The following is a 23,938-nucleotide window of genomic DNA, read 5'->3' as shown; positions in this document are numbered from 1 at the left end:
TAAACTAAAAACTCAAAAAAAATATCCTTGTTAGTTTGTTTCCATATTTTCTTTCCATTTATTTTTCATAGCATCCCATACTGATTTATTTCGTGCTTGCATCAAGAAAAAAAAAATGATATAGAGCATAGTTCATATCATTTGTATCTTGTTAGTTTAATTGTTGCATCTTAAGAAAATTCAAAAAAAAATATCAGTATTAGTTTGCTTTCCATATTTTATTTCCATTTGTATTTATTATCATCTCATATTGTTTCATTTCGAGATTTCATTGAGAAAACCAAAAGAAAAATCATTTTTTTTAGTATAGCTATTTCATTTCGGTTCATAGTTGCCTAATTTCTCGGTTTAGGTAAAATAGTTTGCATTATTCATTTGGTTTGACTAGAACTTCCCATATCTTCACTTGATCTTTAAGATTGATCTCAGGGATAAATGGGAGAGGAAGCACACGGCCAAGCTCTAATAGTTTCTCAAAAACAACTACTGATTGCTATGCGAGAAATAGAAGATCAAATGGCCCGGTTAGAAGAAAGAAGCAATATGTCTAGGAGAAAGACACAGGCCGAGGACCACCACATGAAGAAACAAGATTTGGAGATGCACCAGAGGATGGCTATGTTGAGCCTAAGCCACCATATCCTTCATGGATCACCCCACACCATACTTCTTCAACTCATAAATACTTAACTCATTCTTATCTTGATTTTAAATCTGTTAATGAAGTTAAGATTTATTCTTTTTCAGGAAGCAGTTGGCCAGATGACTATCTCTCATGGGAAAGAACCATGTATGATTGGTTTTCATACCATGGCGTGCCAAAGAAAGAAAAGCTGAGCCATGCCATCAAACAACTCACCGGAAGTGCATACAAATGGTGGAAAGGTGTAGATGGTGCAAGATGGAAGAGTCAAAGAGAGACTATCAAAACGTGGGAAGATCTTAAATATGCCATGATCAGGAAGTATGCATCCTCACTTCCAACACCAGATATTAGAGAAAGGTACCCAAGGAGGTTTTCAAGCCATGGGTCTAAAGGGGCAAAGAGGGTTGTACCACAACAAGGCCATAGAAGCTTAATCCATCAAGACCAGATTTGGCCAAACAAGAGGCCCACGGTTTTATATGATCAATACCAGCCTTATGAGGTCCCAAAGGCCATGGAGAAAAAGAAATTTGTCAGCCAAGACACATTGGCCAGACACAAAGAAAAACCAGACAAACCGATTTTTCAAAAAAGGCCAAGGTAAGTCCTATACTTGATAAATTTGTTTATAAATCATCTCCCACTGGTATGAGTCACTTGTCTTTGTCCAAGGATGTTAAGACAGGTCCTGAGGTCCAGGAAGACACGATCTCCACATCCTTGTTGAGATCAAAAGTTGTCCATTATTTAATTCCAAGAGACAAGGAGATTTTAAACCCAAAGAAAGAAGGGCCATCAAACCAATGTAAGTCTTCTAAATCTGAGGATTTAAAATATCAGACATGTTATAGATGTCATAAGAAAGGACACTATGCTGTAGTTTGTCCTACTAAGCAAGTATTGATAGAAACATCAATAGAAAAGAAAACAGATTTATCTATGAAGAGTGATAGTTTTATTCAATCTGATTTATTGGTTCCAAATTCTTGTGTAATGCACTTGTCTTTGTCAAAAGGTGTTGTAACAGGAATTAAAGAGCATGAATTCAAAGGACAGGAGCCACCAGGCGCCACACTAGTGATGAACCAGGAGAAGGTTCAAGACACCAAGCTGTCCAAATTGCTTAAAGAAGCAAAACCGGTCATAAAAGTATCCCACCAAGGTAAGTGTCTAACACCACCTAGAGATACTAGTACTGACATGTGTTTTCTTGGTACAGGGAGTAAAAATGAAAGCTATATGCTTACTGAAGTTCCAAGGAAAGAACCAGACCATAAGCTCAGCCATGAACCACCTCCCAATTGGAAGCCTAAAATTGAACTAAGTGTTGTTCAAAAACCAAGGCTTAAGGTAAGTTTCTCTGATCTTAAAACGTCCAAGACACTTGATTATCCAGGTATAATGCACTTGTCTTTGCCAAAAAATTTTGATCCAGGAATAAGACAAGAAGTAGTTCATAACAACCATGGTCAAAAGTTGCAAAGAAGGCAGCAAACAAAAACAAGTTGTCCAAAGAAGAAAATCATTCTTCAACTTGTGGAAGCAATCAAAGTAAGTCTGGAAATTTCAAATTATTTTTATCAGCGTCCAAACACAGATATAATACACTTGCTTTTTGTCCAAAAAGTTGAGAATTTTTCAGGTTGCAAAGAAGAAACCTTCAAAGAAATCCCACCGGATAATCTTTTGTTGCTAGGAGAATCAACTCAAATGGAGACCAGAAACGTGGCCACCAAGACTTTGAAGGACCATCCACACCAGAAGAGATGCAATGGCCATAAACATAGAAGAGGCGTGATCCTTTCATATCTGTCCAAAGAAGAGCCACCAGATGCATCATGCATCACCAAACTGAAATTATATCAAGGTAAGGGTCTAAACTCTCAAAAGAGAATGAAACCTGACTTGCTCTATCTTGGTACAGGTTATCCAGTTTCGATGACGAAACTTTGTCAAGGGGGAGGGTATGATGCAGCCATAAGATCAGCAACTGAACCAGAGGTCAACCCAAAGCCCTACTCAACCAGCCAAGGCGCCAGCCAGGACATACGTTCACTAAAAACGCCATATCTTACAAACCAGGAAGGTTTAAATGACGAGGATAATTTTTATGGATTCTATATTAAAGAAGGAGTCCAGGCCAATTATAATCGGGCCAAAGTATTCACGGAGCAAGAAGTTATGAATTTTACAAGTCACAGGTTTCTCAACCCGTCCATCTGCGAGTACCCGACTTTAGAAGAAGATTCAAGACCAATGAAGAATCGGCCTGAAGCAAAGCCCATAACAGGAGTCAAGAGAAGTTTATCATATTTCCAGAAAGCCCAAGATCAGGATAAATGGCCACAGAATTATGAAATTATGATTCAATCTCCAAAACCGGCCAAACCAGTTCTGCACTTGCCTCAATTGGAAGCTAGCCGGTTCAATCAGCTTCAAACCAGAAATTGGCGACCAGGAGATCAATCTATACATTCAGGAAGTCTATACAGAGATCCAGAAGAGTTCTACAAGTTCATACCATGCACCATCAACCATTGGATCAGGAGGATCCTCATTTACTCAAACCTGCCTTATTTGGAGCAAACCGACATTAATGTCCAACAGCTCTTTTCTCTTCAGATCAGGCACGACATCAGTACCTATCAAGCACCCAGGAATATCCCAAGGAAGCTCTCTTATCCTCTCAAACCGTCCAGGTTCAAGAAGAATCAAGTTTCTCACTTTGAGCCAAAATCCCATAAAAGGCTCCAACGGCTAGTTTCCGATTTTGTTAGTTTGCTTGATTTGTTTCCTTTCTTTTCTTCTTATGAACGTTAGACTTAGTTTCCAGAGCATTATATAAGCTCTTAGATAGTCATTGTAAAGAACACCCACAGTCACCAAGTTAATAAAAAGTTTATTCAGTTTTTTATCAAAGATTATTCTTTGTATAAAATATCGGTCTTTAGGATTCAAAGAGAGATTCTTTGCTGTTCTATTGATTTCGTGAGTCTAGTTTAATTGTACAAATCAAATAAGCTCAGTACACAGATTGAGAGAGTCAATCACATCGCCCCATCATTCCATCAGAATGAGAGATTCAATCAAACTCTCATCCGCAAATCCACTTCAATCCATCATCTGATCAAGCTGAGAGTGATACACATATCCAGCAGCTTGATTCCGCCAATTCTATCCTTTCTTTCAGCTTATTATTCTTGTTTTATTCATATCATAATCCTTATCTCATTCATTCTTCATTTGGTTTCAGGTTATCAAGTCAGATTCTATACATATCGACCAATAGATCACATCTTTGGTTGATCCGATTTGAACCTCCAACAACCATTTTGGCTACCCAGCTTCCAGCCTGTAACATTTGGTATCAGAGCCGAAAGGTTCTTGAGTCAGGTCCATTCTATCCTTGCATCATTCATCTTCCTTGCATTTGTTTCATCAGTAAATCAAAAAGCCATAAAAATAGTTTTTGCATTGTTATTGTTCTTAAGAAAAGAAAAAAAACAAAAGAGAAAAAGTTTCTTGCATTTGATTCACAAAAATTTGAAAAAGAAATCTCATATTGTGTTTGCATTCATTCCCCAGTTCCACTTGCCATTTTTAGATTTTGTGCATTCATTTAAAAAAAAATCTGCATTCCATATTTGTTTCTTGTTTGACTCTTGCATAAAAATAAAAAGGCCTAGCATTTTATTTTCGTGCATACCATATTTGTTTCATAAGTTTGTTATTTGCATTAAAAAAAAAACATTCATATTGCTTGCATTTGTTTTTCCATCTTATAAACCGAAAACCCATAAAAAACTGTATTTTGTTTCAAGTATTGTTTCTGCGTTTGTTCTTGTGTTCTTGCGGTTCATACTTTTCAAAAGCCACGAACAAGAAAAGAAAAAGTTGTGTTTGATTCATTAAAAAAAATCGAAAATCTCAAAAGAAAAGTGTTTGTTTCCTTTTTGTTTTGTTTCCATAATCGAAAATCCCATAAAAATTGTCATTTTGAATTTGTTTCCTTTGTTTGCATATCCTTCAAAAAAAAATAATAATCCTAGTTATTTTATTAGACCATTTTTAGTTGAAGTAATTTTTGCATATCATATTGCTGCATTTAAAAAAAAAAAATCATTCATCATAAGTTTGAATCATTTGTTTCATATTGTTAGGTTTATTGCATTTCTTAAACTAAAAACTCAAAAAAAAATATCCTTGTTAGTTTGTTTCCATATTTTCTTTCCATTTATTTTTCATAGCATCCCATACTGATTTATTTGGTGCTTGCATCAAGAAAATTAAAAAAAATGATATAGAGCATAGTTCATATCATTTGTATCTTGTTAGTTTAATTGTTGCATCTTAAGAAAATTCAAAAAAAATATCAGTATTAGTTTGCTTTCCATATTTTATTTCCATTTGTATTTATTATCATCTCATATTGTTTTATTTCGAGATTTCATTGAGAAAACTAAAAGAAAAATCATTTTTTTAGTATAGCTATTTCATTTCGGTCATAGTTTTTTGTCTTCATGGCATGACGTGTACAGAGACCCTTAAGTCTCTCAAGTGCATCCTCGATCATATAAGCTTCTGGGAGTTAGCATCGAATCCCATATCAAGATTCTTGTTTCTTGGTTTTCTTTTGCTTTACCTGGTTAGAAACACAAGGTTTTCGTCTCTGGCGAGTATCACGCAGAAATCAACGTCTTCGTTGATGTTCTACACCAATGACAACTCCAGTTTTGTCAACGGTAAGTGAAACTCTTAATATGGGTGTATTAAATATTCATCTTTCGAGTACTCGTGAATTACAAATAAGTACTTCGGAATATTTAAGAACTATTTATCGAATAATAATTTACTATAAGTTACAAAAAAAAAATTTTTACTATAAATGAACAAGAGGATTTATTTTGTTTACTCTGCTAAGAACATATGAGTTAATATAAACGAAATATTTGTGAATATTATAAAAAAAAGAATGAATAAGAACATGAATCTCTCGATATAGCAAATATTATTTATTTTTCACAACAACATTTTTTTTTGTCTCTGAGCAGATAACGGATAATTATTTCATACTTGTTATTTATTTTGCATTTGCAAGTATTTAAATTCTATAGATTGATGCCCAATTTGACAACTACTAGTACTCGAAAAATTGGGTAAAAAGCGAATAATAACGAGTAAACAATTGTGGCCCTAGACACTGGATCCTTGATGCTATTTGAAAAGTTTACAACAGTTTTTATTTGGTTTGAAATTTAGATTAGATAATAAAACAGAAGGGAATGGGAAAGGCATTGAAATATGACAAGAACATCCCCCTGGCACATTGTACGTACATTGGGGGCGTGTACAATCCATGTAATATCCACTATACCGACACTATCACTCATTTTCAACGCTTGAAGGTGACTCAGTTTCTGTATCTGTTTTCTTGGTATGGCGTGTACAGAAACCCTTGAGTCTCTCAAGTGCATCCTCAAGCATATGAGCTTCCACTCCGATAGTTATCCTCATCCAGTTCTTCACCCCCAGAGCCTCTCCTGCAAACGAAATCTATTATTAGTATCAAATCCCATATCGAGATTCATGTTATTTTGCTTTACCTGGAAGAAACACGAGGTTTTCCTCTCTGGCCAGCTTCACGCAAAAATCAATGTCATCCTTGATGCCATCCAACAATGACAGCTCAAGCTTTGTCTGCAGTAAGTAAAACTGTTAATATCGAGAATGCTTATCTGTTAATCAGGTTCTAAAGCCGTACCAATAGATAAGTGCAAGACTCGGGTTTCTTGGGACAGACGACGCAGCGAATATCCTTGAGCCTATCACACACCAAATCGACATTATGCCGGAGGGGAGGACGTTGGGCCTCGATACAGGTGCGGAAGCAAGGATAGACGGAAGGATCTTCATGGCCGAGGGGCAAGATAGTCTTTTTAACGTCCTTCCTGCAGTTGTCGAAGAGCATGTAAATAACGCCTCTCAGCGTTACGGTCGAGGCTTTCGCGGCCTGAAAGTTTATGTCATCTGATTTTCAAGCGTGTGATGAAGACTCTAAATGGTTTAGAGGTGTAGACTCAAGCTTAGTAAACATGTGAGAGGCACGTGTGGATATTACTTCTCTCAGCCAATCAGAAGAGAGTTCTTCTTTACATTGTATCTTCTTCGTGAGAGAGAGTTCGAGAATCTACTAGAGTTGTAACAGAAAGAAGAGAGAGGTGGAGAGAGATACGATTGAGAGAGAGAGAAAGCTTGAGAGAGTTAGGTGATTGTAAAGACTTTTATTCATCACACATATCTAGTGAATTTCCGGGAATCTCCGGTCCGGTGAGTATAGCGGCTTCTCTGAGTGCGGTGAACACCGGGTAAACAATCTTGTGTGTCTCTTTCGTTTTACTTTCGTTCTTGATTGATTGTGCTTAGATCGATCTCCAAATCCGAGTAGATTCTTGATAGGAATCGCACACGGCCTTATCAGCTCCACCGAACCGCCAAACAGTACCGTGGCCATTCTGCGTTTGCGTTTTGGGCACAAAATCATGCAAATTATACACATTTAATTATATCTTATCAACGACTAAATAGATTGTCAGTGATACCAATAATACATGAAGCAGTTAAAATATTTACTTATTCAAAATTGATGAATAATTTTGTTGAACAAAAGAAAAAAAAATTAATGACATTTCGTATTATTCTGACTGTATACTTAAATATACATAATAATTATATTTAATAGGAGTAGTTTTTTGATGCGTTTTAGACACCAGTTTCAATCTAGACCTACATTGCATGGAAGCCTGTTCTCAGTCATGGGTCCTGGTTCCGAAGCGAAAACGGAGTTGAAAGCGCACGAAACCGGTCAGAATCGCAATTCCAAAAAAAAAAACAAGTTTTAGAAGCATGATGGAACCTGTGATTTATATTTGTAAGTGTTAGAATCCAAATTTGGAATCGTAAATAAACAATAGAGAGGAAACATTAAAACTTCTCGTTTTATTTCATTAACCGATCACTACTTAAAAAATGGAGCCGAAGAGACACGATGATAAATGGTTGCTATTTTATTATTGGGTTCAGTCCTAGGTTTACCAACCAATAGAATTAGGTTTACTAACTAATAGAATTTTATTATTTCAAATTCGATATCTTTTAAAAAAGAAACAAAATATTGACAAATTATATTATGTTTTTTCAAAAAAAAAGTAAAAAAAAAAATAGTTACACAAAAAAAGAATTAAAAAAAAAAAGTTAACGTCGTGAGCAAAACAATATACTCTAAATCATAATCCCTAAGCCCTAAATCCTAAACCCTAAACCTTTGGGTAAACTCTAAACCCTTGGATAAACCTTAAACCCTTGGGTAAACCCTAAACCCTTGGATAAATCCTAAACTCTAAATAAAAACACTAAACCCTATAACTCTAAACCCTAAATCCTAAACCCTTGAGTGTTTTAGTGTTTAGTGATTTTGATTTAGAGTTTAAGATTTATCTTAGAGTTTAGGGTTTACCCAAGAGTTTAGGGTTAAGGATTTATGGTTGAATGTTTTGCTGACGACGTTAAATTTTTTTTTTTTGTAATTACTAATATTTTTATTTATTTGTTTTTACTTTTTAATTTTAAAAATATAATATAATTTGTCAATATTTTGTTTTCTTTTTTTAAAAGATATCGAATATGAAATAACACAATCTTATTGGTTAGTGAACCTAAAGGTTCACCCTAGGGTGTGAAGCCAATAATAAGTCTTCTTCCTACTGGGACCTGAAGATCTAACAAAGTAATTTCTCTTTAATTTTTATTTCTTTGTTCTATTTTTGTCTTTTACAAAACATGAACCTTTTTCTTTTTTATATGGTTCAATGATTGAACGGTTGGTGTAAATTTAATTTGGATCATGAAACTTAAGTTAATGTCTCTTGTAAATATTAGTTCAATTACTTATTATCAAGACTTTGTATTTTGATTTGTGTGTGGTTTACTTAAGACACTCTTACTTTTTCAGAAGTTTATTTTGTTTGATGATTTACATTATATATATATATATATATATGAATATATACACAAATATATATATGCCTCCAACACATACCTATTTCCTTTTTTTTTTTGAAAAAATCGCTTCTACGCTTCCGCTTCCACGTATCCGCTTTTGATTCCATGTAATATTATATCTAGACTAGCGTTGTATAATAATCACAATAACCATTAATTATTTAAATAATAAAAATTAGTAAGAAAACATTTTTTTTTAATATTCATGGGTAATCGCATCAATACTGTAAAATCATATCAAATTATGAACATGGAAGGAAATGAATAGAGAAAAACCATTTAATGTTGTTGAAAGACCAAACGCAGAGTTTAGTAAAATCTTCCCAAACTAAAAATATGCATATGAAAGTACAGTAGAACCTCTATAAATTAATAATATTGGAACTTTAAAATTTTATTAATTTATAGAGATATTAATTTACAAAAGTTTCATTTTTTAGTTTTTTTTTGTATTTTTAAATATTTTTATTAATAAAATAAGAAAATATTTGATTTTACCGTATATAAATTATTTAAATTTTAGAAAATTGACTTCATATTATTTTATTATCTTATTTGGTGTATATTGTTATGTTTCATAGAATTGTTATGTGGTTTTCGATATAATTTTACTAAATATTTTTTAAAAATATATTAAAATATTAAGAAAAAAAATATTTTGATTGTGAATATAAAACTAACAATCTAATTTTTAGTTAATATATATAAAGATATATTTTTAATTTATGATTTTAATGGGACTATATATTTACATGGGAGTTTTAAAAATATTATTATCTTATTATTTTATCGATTTGTGTCATATTTTACACTGATCCAAGTTGGAACCGATAAAATTTATTAATTTTTAGAGATTATTAATTTATCGAGTATTAATTTATAAATATTTTACTGTATTATAAATAGACGTCGATTTCCTCAAAAATTATAAAACAATCATAAGAGAAAATAGAAAAGATAGGACACAGTTTGATTTTGTAGCCTTGTAGGATCTAAAGAATGGCAAAATGAAATGCGCTAGTATTATTGATGATGATTGTGGTGAATGTTATGGTGGTCATCGTATGCCAAAGCAAACAAGTATTGGATTCAATGTTTCCGAAAATGTTCTAAACATTGTGCAGTCACGATGGTAATTGTTTTGAACGTTGCAAAGTCAAATGTGGTGGCTCAAACCCTCCTCATGGTCCAGGAGGACCCTCCCCCTAGTTTTACACGGTACAAATTTTTCTATTCCTTTGGTCTATAATTCTAGTTTTATTTTGTTGTTGTTTCACATTGGCTGGCATCTGTGTAAGTTCACAGAAAGAATTAATGATAATAAAAGATTTGACTGAAGATTTGTGATCATTTATAGCATTTTAACCTTCTTTTAAAATTAAATAAAAATACTAATAAAATAAATATTTGTAATCTCTGTTTATACATGTGTTATAAGTCCCAAAGGTTTTAAAATATATTAAAATTCAGGAAATGAAACAATAATACAAAACTAGTAATTTATACTATGTAAATAATCCTAGTAAAGATGACACCTTAAAAATAAGATGAGTTGGCAAATGTTGGTTGATCTGATCCAACATGTAGATATGGTCTTTCATAAAAGCAAGGAAATAAATCCATTTTATTGTTGAACATTTAATACTGTAAAAGCATATCAAAAATTGAACGCATAAGGAATTGAATAAAGAAAAAAAATTAATGTTGTGGAAAGACCAAAAAAACCTCGACAAAAATCTACTCAAACTTAGAATGATGCATGCAGAAGTATTATAAATAGAGGTTAATTTCTTGAGAATTTATATGACAATCAAAACATAAAAATAAGAGAGAGAAAATAGAACAAAGTTTATATTTAGGATCTAAAAATGGCAAAATGGAGTGCGGTGGTAGTAGTGATAATGATGTTGGTGACTGTTATGGTGGTCACCGTAGAATCAAACAAAGCAACCGGTTGGATGCGTTGTTTCCGCAGATGTTCTGTACCTTGTGAAGATCAGGATGGTAACTGTTTTGAATGTTGTAAAATCAAATGTGGTGGTCCAAACCCTCCTCATGGTCCAGGAGGACCGCCTTCTCATAGTTTCCGACGGTAAAGATCTTTCTATTCGTTTCATATACAATTCTAAATTTATGTATTATTGTTTCACACAGTAAATTCTAACTTATATATGGTTTGTTTGCACAAATAGAACTTCATATGGGATGGCATATGTGGACGTTTGCAAAAAGAAAGAATGATAAGGGATGTTTTCCGGAAGAATTGTGATCATTTTATTATTTTTTACTATAATATAAAAAAATTAATTAGGAGAATTCTACTTTATCTCATATTTGATACTCATTTTCAAATTTAATTTTAAATGATAGCAACTTTTATAAATATCTTAAGTTTATTATAAAAAAAAAAGACAAAACTGAATCATTTATAAAATTTTAAAAATATTTATATAAGTTTATAAATTCAGTCCCACCCCTTAAATATTAAACCTAAACAATAATCACTAAACCATAAACCCAGATGTTAAAATATTTTTTATTGAGTGTATTTTTGAAAACTGGTTTCAACTTAGTGTATTTCAAACAGTTTATCTTTCAAAAATATGTTCTTTTAATCTGTTTTACGCTTGATAAATTTATTATTTGATGTTATTAGTTTAATTAATCATGATATATATATATATATATTATCTCAATAAAAAAGTAAATTAATATTTATTTATAATAATATTTAATATCAATTACGTAATAATTCAAATTTAAAAGTTTATAAAAAACTATTACATTAAAAGTATATATTTATATTTAAAAGGATATTAGCTTTTATTGAAATGCAACTTTAGAAAATATATAAGAGTATCTTTTAGTTATTTTGTGACCAAATTTAAAATAATGGAAATAACCTTAACGAGATTCCATGCATATTATAAAATATCAGTTGCATTTTATAATATATCACGTATTCTTAAGATTATTTTCAAAATTGTGCTTATGTTTTAGTGGTATAAATGTCTATATTCAACATTATTATCATTTCTCAGTTAGTCATAGCCCATCATTTTACTTGGATCCAAAAACTTGAACCGGAACTAATCCGAAACCAAATCGAAAATTTACAAGTACCTAGTTAGGTCCACGATACCTTTACCCGAAAAAACCGGAACCGCAAAAACCGACATGGATAGAACCAACTCAAATAGACCCGATTTGAATATACCTGATTTATACCTGACCATAAAACATGATATCCAATACTATGACTCTTTGTGTTCTATTTTATATATTTTAATTTATGATTTGGTTGTAATATTTTTTATTTGCAATATTTATTATTATTTTGTAACATTTTTAGGTAATATAAAATTTTAAATTTCAAACATAGATTTTAAAAATGTAATTTCAATTATTAATAATTTATTGTGGTTATTTTAAAAAAATTAGATGAATATGATGGATTTCAACTAAATTTTGATAAATTTTGAGTATTTTGAGTCTTTTTGGTATTAAATATATGAACCTGATCCGTTATGGACCCAAAATTATAGGTATTTTACATGTATTAATTATAAACTCGAACTGATCTGAACCCGAACCGAAAATTTCTAAATAGTTAGTTGAGTCCTAATGTCTATGATCTGAAAGATCCAAACCCGAAAGAAACCAATCCAAATGCGATTCAAAGACCTGGATACCCATGCCTAGTTAGTCAGTTTATGTATCTGTCTTCGTGGGATGTCAGAAAAAAAAGTTTGTCTTCATGGCATGACGTTGTTAGAATTCTTACCGGTTTATAACTATTTATAAATCAACCTATGAATTTATATGCCTAAAATCTAATGTCAATACTGAAATAAACTTAGATCTTAGAGTTTCGAATATACCTGGTTATTCTGCAGCGGAAAAATGAATAAACCAAATCGAGATGTCTAGCACTCTAAACGTCGTGCCTCTACCGGTATCCACACACACACAAACTGGATCATAACGGAATGCTAGTGCCATCGAGATCAAAATCTCAGACAAACCTTTTGTCTCTTAGTTTTTAGGGTTTCACGTGAGATCGCTTCTCAAAACAATAGTCACGTCCTCTCTTTTTTTTTTTTTTATAATCATCATTATAAACATAATTAGGTTAATATGGGCTAAGTGTAGCATCCCCATCCCGCAGTCTGAACTGGATCAGTCCAAGGTCGGACTGATCAGACGGGACCGACATGTTGGACATGTCATCTGGATAGTACTGGTCAGGTTAAGACGATACGGTATGTCCGAACATTGCAGTTGAGCTTGTCGGACTAAGCTGGACGGATTCAGACAAGGCAGCTGGACTTGTCATCCGAGATCAGTGGTTAATGTGTGGACTGACGGGAACATATACTGAGCTGAACATGAACTGATTACCCAAGAAAAATTGCGGGAACAGTTATCTGACGGTTACTGAATTTATAAACTGCTTGGCGGTTACCGAGAGCAGTTACCAAGTGGTTACCGAGAGCAGTTACCGAGTGGTTACCGAGAGCAGTTACCGAGTGGTTACCGAGAGCAGTTACCGAGTGGTTACCGAACAGTTTGGCGGGGTGGTTATTAAGCCGGTCACTGAACTGATGGAGGAGTTGGGGGAGAGCAGTTACGGAATTTATTAACTGAACCGAGAGCGGTTACTGGTTTCTGAGTAATAAGTAACTGTCCGGATAGACAGTTGAAAGGGGAAAAGGAGCGCGGGGATGGTTAGGGCGGTTGGGGGGGGGCGGTTATGTGCGTCTGAGTAACCGCCCAGCCTCTTTTAATGGGATTTCCGCGGAAAGAAAAGGGGATCTCTACGCTACACAGTGGGAGAGACAGAACAGAAGAGAGGGAGAGAGGAGAAAACTGATGGAGAGAGTCGGAGATCGCCGGAAAGGATCGTTCGGATTCTGATCCGACTATTCTAGAGCCGAGCGATGGTGTGTTCGGGGTGGTCTGAGTCGTGTCAGACGGACTGTAGATGGAACGATGGTTCGCGATATACTTACTGCAGTATACGGTGGTTACAGTCCATGAGACGGTGCGCAAGCCGCGGGAAAGGGACCGCCGGCTTAATCTGTACTGTAGATGGAACGATGGTTCGCGATATATACTGCAGTATACGGTGGTTACAGTCCATGAGACGGTGGATCTGTACGGACATTGCCGTTCACTGATGGATCGCGACGCATACTAGAGCCTGCGGTGGTTAAGATCGAGATGCAGTGGTCACGGGCCTGGAGACAGCGTATCTGTTGGGTTCGATGTTCTGATCGGATCAATCCCGATCGGTTACTGAGTACGGATTCGGGAGTTCCGAGCCTAGGAGTGATCCGATCCTGAAGAGATCCGATTGACCGAGGAGGCGATCGGTACTGGTGACGTACTGAAGAAGATCAACTGGAATCGGGATCGAGTCTCAGCGTCTGTACCGACTAAGGTATAGAGCCGAGTGTTGATGGATCGGTCATGACTGGACCGAGACTTGTACTGGATGGAGGCTTGGTGTTACTGACTGGTTATGGGGCTGTGGAGCCGAGTATGTACTGACTGATATGGATGTGATCAGGGACTTGTTCCGGGGCGCTAAGCATGGCTAACGTACTGTCTGTTCTGGATGGCTGGTTGGAGACCAAGCCGTGTCTCTTTGTTTACTTGGGTCACGTGTGGATGGTTGGCTGAGTGACTAAGTAACAAGGGGATTCGGTTAAGTATCTGATCGAGCTGGCTGGATAAGGAACGAATGGGAAAGGATGAAGACAACAAGGATGAAGCATATGGATGGACTGGCGGACAACTAGCACCGAGGCAGTGAGGTACATGTTTATTATATTGTCAGTCTTAGTAATTGCTAGGATGCTGGATAGATTTAATGAACTTGGAGAACTGAACTGAACCTCATAGAGGAAAACTGGTTAAAAATCCTAAGTTAAGAGAATAATTCGGATAGGGCCAGTCTGGTCGAGGGAAGCGAACTGAGGACGAACCGGCGGTAAGGGAAACCGGGTCGGGGCCTTTCACTAAGCCCATATCCTTATTATTAAGAGGAGTGCACACACGTTCATTAACGTGTACGTATATCATATATTTATATTATATACATTATATAATATAACATATAAAACCCAAATATATTTATAGTTACGATCTAGTTTGTTTAGGTGTGTGACTTTGTAGGATCATATAATATTAGTAATGAATTCTCAATTCATAAATTATTAGCGGTTTTTAGCAAAACATTATAACCACCTAATATTATATGATTGTCAATCTTGACACTACGACTTGAACAAGAGTAAGCACAAATGATTTTACGACATTCCCAACAATCTCCCACTTGTACTAGAATCATCTATTCTCATAATCCTTTTGTCTCTATATCTCGATCTCAGCATAAGGCAAGAACTAGTGTCATCCTTATTAAGCTAGATCACGTTTATCGAACTCTGATTTATACTGATAAAACAAACGACTGACAATCACCTCGTTTGGGCACGGCCATGCATTTTTCAGTATCAAATCTTCGATAGGCCCAGAGATATTTATCTCCCGTTATATGGGAGGGACAAATCCCATCTTCTTCCATCCCTGATCTTTAACAAACTTCATAGAGCACCTAATCAATGCCTTTATAATCACCAGTTACGGCTGTCGTTTGACAAGGTCAAAGTGAACTAATCCATAAATAAAGAATCATGATGAACTCAGTTCTAAGGACTATACTCTATAGCCGTAATGAGAAACTCTCATGACACTCATATAACAATCTTGTAGAGTTCTCATAGCAGGCCAGTCTGTTCATGTGTTCTCTGATACATATCCATGTGATTGACTTCAATACCACATATTGAATGACTCCATGAATCTTAGTCATCAATCACCTCACATACTAGCCATTCATGATCATTAATGTCCCAGTTTAACAACATTGACTAGGGACCTCAGTAATTTATAGCATCTTTCACTTATAAGGTTTCATGATCAAGTCACGTACTTGATGACCTATAAGAATGATATAAATCATTTTAGGACTTTTATTTAATTATCCAATAATAAAATAAATCTGAAACAATTTCTTTAATTTTAAAACATAACCAAATGTGTAAGACCCGATCCCGGCCGACTAGGCCGCGGTCGATGCCTTACGTCGCTCAGTGCATACCCGGACCGAACCTCTAAAAATTTTGCCCTTTATTTAAAATATCGCCCATTGGCGAGGGCTAACTCAGATCCTAGCTCAAGACTACCTTAGTCATTCCCTAGCTAGATCCTTTCAACTTATGCACAGCGGAATAGTATCTACTTAACCATTGGTCTATAACCAATATAATACTTGTCTGGTCGAATCACCTCGGCTACTGGTCAGTAAACACAACTGCCAGCTAGCTCCAAGGTCGATCCTGAACCTAGACCAAGTCATACAATCAGAGGTTCCATTCCCCTAACTATTCTATCTAGATCTATGCAACATTGCTAGATCATACCTTTGCCACATCCACGGAGCTTGTTAGCTCATCGGCCCAGCTATTCTAGCTGAATGAACTCATAAACCAGCTGATCGAGCTGTCACACTCGAACTGAGCTAGGACCGAGCTATGGCCAGCTGCCATATACTGCGTCCAGCTCCTTTACACCTGCATAAACTCTTCCCTTGGGTACTTAGTCATTCAGCCAACCATCCCCACAGACATAAGTAACCCTTGAGAAGTCTTCAAACAGCTAAGGACATGCATCTGGCCCTTACCGGCTCATGCACTGTCCCACATCCTTTTTGCCTTATCAACTTATGATACCAAGTCCAGTTCATGGACTAAAAATGCCCATCAGATCCTAAGTCAATCAACCAACCACCCCACATGACCCAGAACTGATGAGTCTTCACACATACCTAACCGGCCATGGAACCATGCCCCAACGAAGCCGATCAGTCCTGCTCTTACAACCGGTGCATCTTTTGATCAATCAGATCAGACACCTTGATTCATCATCTATGGATCAGGTCGTCCATCCTTACCCATGATCAGATCACACACGGCCTTCCTTGAATAATAACACCAAGCGTACTTATGGTCCACGCCACCAAGTACAAGCTAGAATCTTCCTTATGGCTCATAGCCAATGCTTTGCACATAGCTTACCAACCCAAGGTTGATAACTAACATTCCTTATGATCAATAATCATAAGTGACAAACATTTCACAATACACAAGCATATGATCCGGCAACCTAACACAAGGATCTATCATTGCATGGCTGGTTCCATAACTAATCGATCATTTTCTCATTAAACCCAAATCTGGCCGATTTCAAATGTGATCCAAAAACTAAATAAAATTCATGTAAATTCATGATAATTCCCAACTAAGAGAATGCCATAATTAGAATTTACAGAACCGGCCTCGATCCTAGAGATCTCGGCCACGAACAGCCAAACCGGCCAAACTGACCATCTCTAAATCAATTCGATAAAACTAAATAAAATCATGATAATTCATGATAAATCCCAACTAAGAGATTACCATAATCAGATTCCAAAGAATCAAACCAGACCATATAGATCTTGATCAAGAACAGCCCGGCCAAGGCCATGGGCACCATTCCTGAACCGGCCAAATCCATGGTTTAATGTCATCAAGTCTGATCCAACAGACTACACCATAATCATTCATAATATATATATTCCTCAAGGACGTGCCATACTTGGCCATGATCAATTCCACAGTCAACAGAATTATAATTCAAAAGGTAATCATAAAACCGGTTACCTTATACATGATCTGATTAGATCATGTGCATTCCCTTATCATGGACGGCCATGCTCCTCCAGGGCACGCCTCCATCATTGTCCTATCACATACCTCCAGTATTGATAAGATCTATTCAAGGGTCGCACCAACTTCCCATCCATGGAACTTCCATGAAACCAGTTTCTACACTGCATCCGCCTTCAAGGCTGTCTTGGCCTGTAAGAGTGGAGTCTGGCCTTCTCCCTTCTCTCCTGGTTATCTGCGTGTGTTCCCAAGACACAGAGGAAGCCCAGGATGTGATCATCCATGATCAAACATCATCACAGGGTCGTTCATCACTTCCCCCTTCAGTGCCCATGAAACTGCCTTTCTACACACATCTGCCCTTAAGGCTGTTTTGGCCTTTGGGAATGAGTTTCGGTCATCTACCTTCTTTCCTCACCATTTGCGTGTGTTCTCAGGCCCTGGAGGATGCTTTAGGTGGTAACATCACGGATCAAAGCCACCAGAAAGTCGTTCATAACTTCCCCCCTTGATCTCTCCCAAAACCGCCTCTTTATGGCCTTCACACAACCATGGGTATTGGATTGGGAATCCGACCAACTCTCTGTCTTTTCTATGTGTTTTCTTTGTGTTTCAGGGTGTAGGAGGAAGCCCTGGAGTGCCTGCAAAGGAACGGACTTGCCTGCCTTTTATAGAAGAAGGGGTGGTTACTTTTTAACCATTGCATCCCTTCGGTTTCAATCCTGGCCATTGATTTAATCAATGGTCCAGATCACACCCTTTCGCCTCTGGCAGTTACCAGACGTCCTGGAACTGTGAAACCACTCCTGTAAATGTCCAAAACAAGCCTACAAGGATTGCCCATGCTCCTGGCTCAATCCCAAGAGCCCACCAGCCCATCGGCACACACGGGTCACCCATATGGCCCGGCCACTGTCCAGACCCAGCCCAACTGCCCGAGACCTGAACACTCAGTCCAGCTGAGTTGAGCTGATCCCCAGCTGACCCAGCTGAGTGAGCTAGACAATCCAGATCAGGGAGCTGACCTACACTTCAGTGAGTTACACCGAGCTGCACTACACTTCACCTAGCTGGTCGAGCTTGCTTACTGCATCGCCCAGCTGTTATACACTACGTCTAGCTTGCTTCCTTTATATTCTTCAATCCTTATAAGTCCATTGGTCTATTTCCAGACCTAGACTTAGTTTTCCCATGATCCATTTTGATCATTCACTTCATCGAGTTTTACCCGGACCTCGTCCAGCTACCGGCTTGCTTGTCCAGCTCCTTTGAGCTTGCCTCTGCCTTATTTTGGTTAAGTTCCAGCTATCTGATTCCCTTAACCACGTTTTGGACCATGACACACTTGTCTTTAGGTCGTATGACCTAGCTGGTGCGTCTCCTCGCACCATGGTCCATCCAGACGATCCTATCCAGGATCGGGGATGCTACAAAATGTATGTAAACCTGAACATCATATCATAAAAGAAAAATCTCCCACTAGAATGAAGATCACATCTTAAGAAACTTTATGCCTATAACAGTAGTATGAATCTCATGCTTAGGTCGTGGAAGAGGTTTAGTCAATGGATCAGCAACATTTGCATCCGTTGAGACTCTGCTAATCTTCACATCTCCTCTATCGACGATATCACGAATGAGATGATATCTCCTTTGAATGTGTTTGGATTTTTGGTGGGATCTAGGTTCCTTCGCCTGTGCGATGGCTCCATTGTTGTCACAATAGAGATCCAATGGGTTAGAAATACTCGGAACCACACCCAGTTCAGCAATGAACTTTCGAATCCAAACAACTTCCTTTCCTGCTTCAGAAGCAGCGATGTATTCAGCTTCATTTGTTGAGTCTGCTACGGTGCTTTGTTTGGAACTCTTCCAACTCACTGCTCCTCCATTAAGACAAAAGATGAAACCAGATTGTGATCGGAAATCATCTTTTTCCGTCTGAAAGCTGGCATCAGTGTAACCACTCACAACAAGTTCATCACTTCCTCCATATACCAAGAACTTATCCTTAGTATTTCTCAAATACTTGAGGATAGTCTTGACTGCTGTCCAGTGACTTTCACCTGGATCAGATTGGTATCGACTCGTCATGCTCAAAGCACATGCAACATCTGGACGAGTACAGAGCATGGCATACATGATAGATCCTAGAGCAGAAGAATGTGGGATTCTACTCATGCGCTCTCGCTCCTCATGTGTCGACGGACACTAAGTCTTGCTGAGAGTTATGCCATGGGATATCGGCAAGAAGCCTATCTTGGAATCATGCATCTTGAATCTATGCAAAACCTTATCGATATAAGTATCTTGACATAATCCAATAGTCTTATTTAATCTATCTCTATAGATTATTATTCCAAGAATATATGCAGTTTCTCCCATGTCTTTCATTGAGAAACGACCTCCAAGCCAGGTCTTTACAGAATTAAGCATAGAAACGTCATTTCCAATGAGAAGTACGTCATCTACATACAACACTAAGAAAACAACTGCGCTCCCACTAGTCTTCTTGGAAACGCAAGGTTCTTCTTCATTTCTAATGAAATCAAACTCTTTGATAACCTCATCAAAACGAAGATTCCAGCTCCGAGATGCTTGCTTCAAACCATAAATGGAACGTTGAAGCTTGCATACTTTCCTAACACTTCCAGGGACTGTGAAACCTTCAGGTTGTGTCATATACACATCCTCTTCGAGATTTCCATTAAGAAAAGCTGTTTTCACATCCATTTTCCAAATCTCATAGTCATAATGAGCGGAAATTTCTAGGAGAATCCGAATGGACTTAAGCATTGCAACTGGTGAATAGGTTTCATCATTGTCAATACCATGAATTTGTTCGTAACCTTTAGCCACCAATCTAGCTTTGTATATCCGTATATTACCATCCATGTCAGTTTTCTTCTTGAAAATCCATTTTCACTCAATGGTTTTAACACCATCAGGTAAATCAACCAAAGTCCACACTTTGTTTACTGACATGGAGTCCATTTCGGATTCTGCGGCTTCTCACCATTTATCGGAGTCTGGGCCCATCATAGCTTCCTCAAAGGACGTAGGTTCATCACTCTCTATTATCAATAGATCATGATGATCTATCACTCAAACTCCATATCTAACAGGTTCGTGACGTGTCCTTTCAGACCTATGTACCTCAGGTTCCACAGGTGCAGATTTTACGACTCTTCGTAAATCTAATTGATCATCTTCCAGAGAGGATGAAACATTTTCCTGTGTTTCTCAAACTTCTTCGAGTTGTACTTTACTCCCACTGTTCTTCTTAGAAAGAAACTCTCTCTCAAGAAAAACGCCACTACGAGCAACAAACACTTTGTTCTCAGTGGAATTGTAAAAGTAATAACCTTTGGTTTCTTTGGGACAACCAATGAAGAAGCATTTATCATATTTTGGTATATCTGTAAACATACGTTTGACATAAGCATTAGAACCCCAAATTTTCAGAAAAGACAAATTTGGAACTTTTCCAGTCTAAATCTCATATGGAATCTTTTCAACTTATTTTGATGGACATCTATTCAGCGTAAACGCAGACGTTTCTAGAGTGTATCCCCAAAAACATGGTGGAAGATCTGCATGACTCATCATAGATCGAACCATATCTAATAAAGTTCAATTTCTCCTTTCGGACACACCATTCCATTGTGGTGTTCCTGGAGGAGTGAGTTGTGAAACAATTCCACATTCTCTCAGATGATCGTTAAACGCTTGACTCAAATATTCTCCACCTCGATCAGATCGAAGAGCTTTCATTTTCTTGTCAAGCTGATTTTGCACTTCATTCTGAAATTCTTCAAACTTTTCAAAAGTTTCAGACTTTTGTTTCATTAGATAAAGATAACCATATCTACTGAAGTCGTCAGTAAATGTAATGAAGTACTGATAGTTTCCTCTAGCATGTATACTCATTGGTCCACATACATCAGTATGTATAAGTTCCAACAAATCTTTGGCTCTTTCACCGTGTCCAGTAAAAGGAGCCTTAGCCATTTTACCCAATAAACAAGATTCACATTTTTCATATGATTCATAATCAAATGAGCTAAAAAGTCCATCACTATGAAGCTTTTGAATGAGTTTCTCATTTATGTGGCCCAAACGACAATGCCAAAGAAAATTTTGATTCATGTCGTTAGACTTGAATCTTATGGTACTGATATTATAGACATGCACGCTTTGGTCTAGAATATAAAGTTCATTCTCTAATGGACCGCTACCATAAAAGATATCATTATGATCAAAGGAACAACACTTATTTTTGATCGAAAACTGAAATCCTTCCAAATCCAAACAAGGAATGGAAATAATATTCCTACTTATAGCAGGTACATAGTAGCAATTCTTAAGTTCTAAAACCAAGCCTGAAGGTAAAGACAAGTAAAATGTTCCCACGACTAATGCAGTAACTCTTGCTCCATTTCCCACTCGTAGATCCACTTGACATTTCTCCAAAATTCTACTGTTGCTTAGGCCATTCATATTCGTACAATATGAGCACCACAGCCGGTAGAAATACCCATGAAGTAGAACCAGAAGCAGTAACATTTACTTATATAACATAAATACCCCTAGACGATGTTTCAAAAGTCTTTTTCTTTTCCAGATCTTCCAAGTAGGGTTTAAACTCTTGTTTGAGAACAACTCTCGGGTTTCGATACCATTGGAGGAAATTTGATCCATTCAATTTGTCCTTCTTAAGGGCATATTGGAATGAAAATGAGTTGTGAAGAGTTAACATTGCTGGAATAGAAGAATAGCGAATATTAATATGATGTTCAGGAATTAGAGAAATCTCAACAATTAAGAAAACTCATATTATATTTAAACAATTTCCTCAAATGAATATAATAATCCAAGATCCATATTTCACTAAAATTCGAGTGAGCTTTGGCTCATCACCCGAATGTTTAGCTATTTAGGTAAACAACACTTTGCTAATTATATATCAAATATAATTCTTGGTTGTCAGACGACATCTTATGTCTGATCCAACCTATGTCTCTAAGCCCAAAACTGTTTTGATAGCCTAGTCAAATAAACCAATCTTATATTCATATGGTAACCGTTATCATTTACCTCATTTATGTAATTGCAGACACCTTGCTTTGTCAAGTTCATCTTACAACAAAACAAGCCTTGATAGTTGATAAGATTTGGTAAACATCAAAAGTACTTGAAATTAATTGAGAAACAAATTTTAATTCAATTTTAACTTATATTTAAAATTTATATCTAATATAAATATAAATATAACTAATACATATCTTATATGTATTTTAAATGAATTAAATAATTTAATTAATTTAATCTAATTAAAATAATTAATTATTTATATATTTGATTTAAGAATTTAATCTAATTAAAATCTTATCAAACGACCAAAGCAATTGGACCAAACCAATTGTATTAAACAACCTAAACCAATTGTTGGTTCAATTGGTATATACACATCTCATATGTGTTTTAGGTTAATTTAGAAACACGCATTCAAGCATTACAATAATATGATTGCCTCTTGAAATTATATGTATACAACATGCAACTTCTATACAACATGAACAAGATCATCACATGACAACGCGTATATCTAGATATTCTTAATCGGTTAATTATAATAATTGGATTGATCACATCAAACAAAACTATTATGAATTAACAAATAACCATGCATCTTTCAATAAAGAGAAGCACTAGCGCTTAATGGTTGTTTTAACAACATATTGTTCTTACGCACGAATCAGATTACGCTTCTCCGAAATTGATAACTACGCCAGTTTAATTATCGTTGAAGCTATAAGATTATTTATCTATACCAAATTATAGACTAAATAAAATCTGATTTCAGTATTAAACAAGTAGGCTCTGATACCACTGTACTCATCCAATTTCTAGCCTCTCCTTCGAAACATCCTCCTCCCGCCTGGTTAATGTGGGCTAAGCCCATATCCTTGTTATTAAGAGGAGTGCACACAAGTTCATTAACGTGTACCTATATCATATATTTATATTATATACATTATATAATATAACATATAAAACCCAAATATATTTATAGTTACGATCCAGTTTGTTTAGGTGTATGACCTTGTAGGATCATATAATATTAGTAATGAATTCTCAATTCATAAATTATAAGCGGTTTCTAGTAAAACATTATAACCACCTAATATTATACGATTGTTAATCTCGACACTACGACTTGAACAAGAGTAAGCATAAATGATTTTAGGACTATAGATACCCTTAAGTCTGTTCAGGTGCATACTCGATCATATGAGCTTCCGCTCCGATAGTTATCCAGTTTCTAGCCTCTCCTTCGTAGAAACACAAGGTTTTCGTGATTTCGTCTCTGGCGAGTATCACGCAGAAATCAACGTCTTCATTGATGTTCTACACCAATGACAACTCCAGTTTTGTCAACGGTAAGTGAAACTGTTAA

The 23,938-nt window shown here is 36.1% G+C and overlaps 1 protein-coding gene and 1 long non-coding RNA gene across 2 annotated transcripts; one reads left to right on the top strand and one right to left on the bottom strand.

Moving 5' to 3' along the window:
• Positions 1-5,817: 5,817 nt before the first annotated feature.
• Positions 5,818-7,184, bottom strand: LOC106377763 (S-alkyl-thiohydroximate lyase SUR1-like). The gene is made up of 4 exons (XM_022706527.2): positions 7,117-7,184; positions 6,408-6,656; positions 6,250-6,343; positions 5,818-6,186 (listed from the first exon to the last, which is right to left on the bottom strand). The coding sequence occupies exons 2-4, from the start codon at positions 6,612-6,614 to the stop codon at positions 6,029-6,031; spliced, it is 459 nt and encodes a 152-aa protein (XP_022562248.1). The 5' UTR covers positions 6,615-6,656; positions 7,117-7,184; the 3' UTR covers positions 5,818-6,028.
• A 1,116-nt stretch (positions 7,185-8,300) lies between these two features.
• Positions 8,301-11,061, top strand: LOC125589583. The gene is made up of 2 exons (XR_007325752.1): positions 8,301-10,796; positions 10,897-11,061. It is a non-coding gene; the product is annotated as an uncharacterized LOC125589583 (long non-coding RNA).
• The last annotated feature ends 12,877 nt before the right edge of the window (positions 11,062-23,938 follow it).

This window comes from Brassica napus, chromosome C7 (assembly GCF_020379485.1).
Source record: "Brassica napus cultivar Da-Ae chromosome C7, Da-Ae, whole genome shotgun sequence".
In the NCBI taxonomy this organism is placed as follows: Eukaryota; Viridiplantae; Streptophyta; class Magnoliopsida; order Brassicales; family Brassicaceae; genus Brassica; species Brassica napus.
The sequence above is the reverse complement of the archived record's forward strand: the minus strand, read 5'-3'. Positions and strand labels throughout refer to the sequence as shown.

Excerpts from the sequence above, each read along its gene's own strand:
- LOC106377763 (XM_022706527.2), bottom strand. The coding sequence starts at position 6,614 with ATGCTCTTCGACAACTGCAGGAAGGACGTTAAAAAGACTATCTTGCCC. Across the intron at positions 6,344-6,407 it reads AGTCTTGCACTTATCTATTG|ACAAAGCTTGAGCTGTCATT; the intron begins GTACGGCTTTAG and ends TACTTACTGCAG. Across the intron at positions 6,187-6,249 it reads AAACCTCGTGTTTCTTCCAG|GAGAGGCTCTGGGGGTGAAG; the intron begins GTAAAGCAAAAT and ends TTTCGTTTGCAG.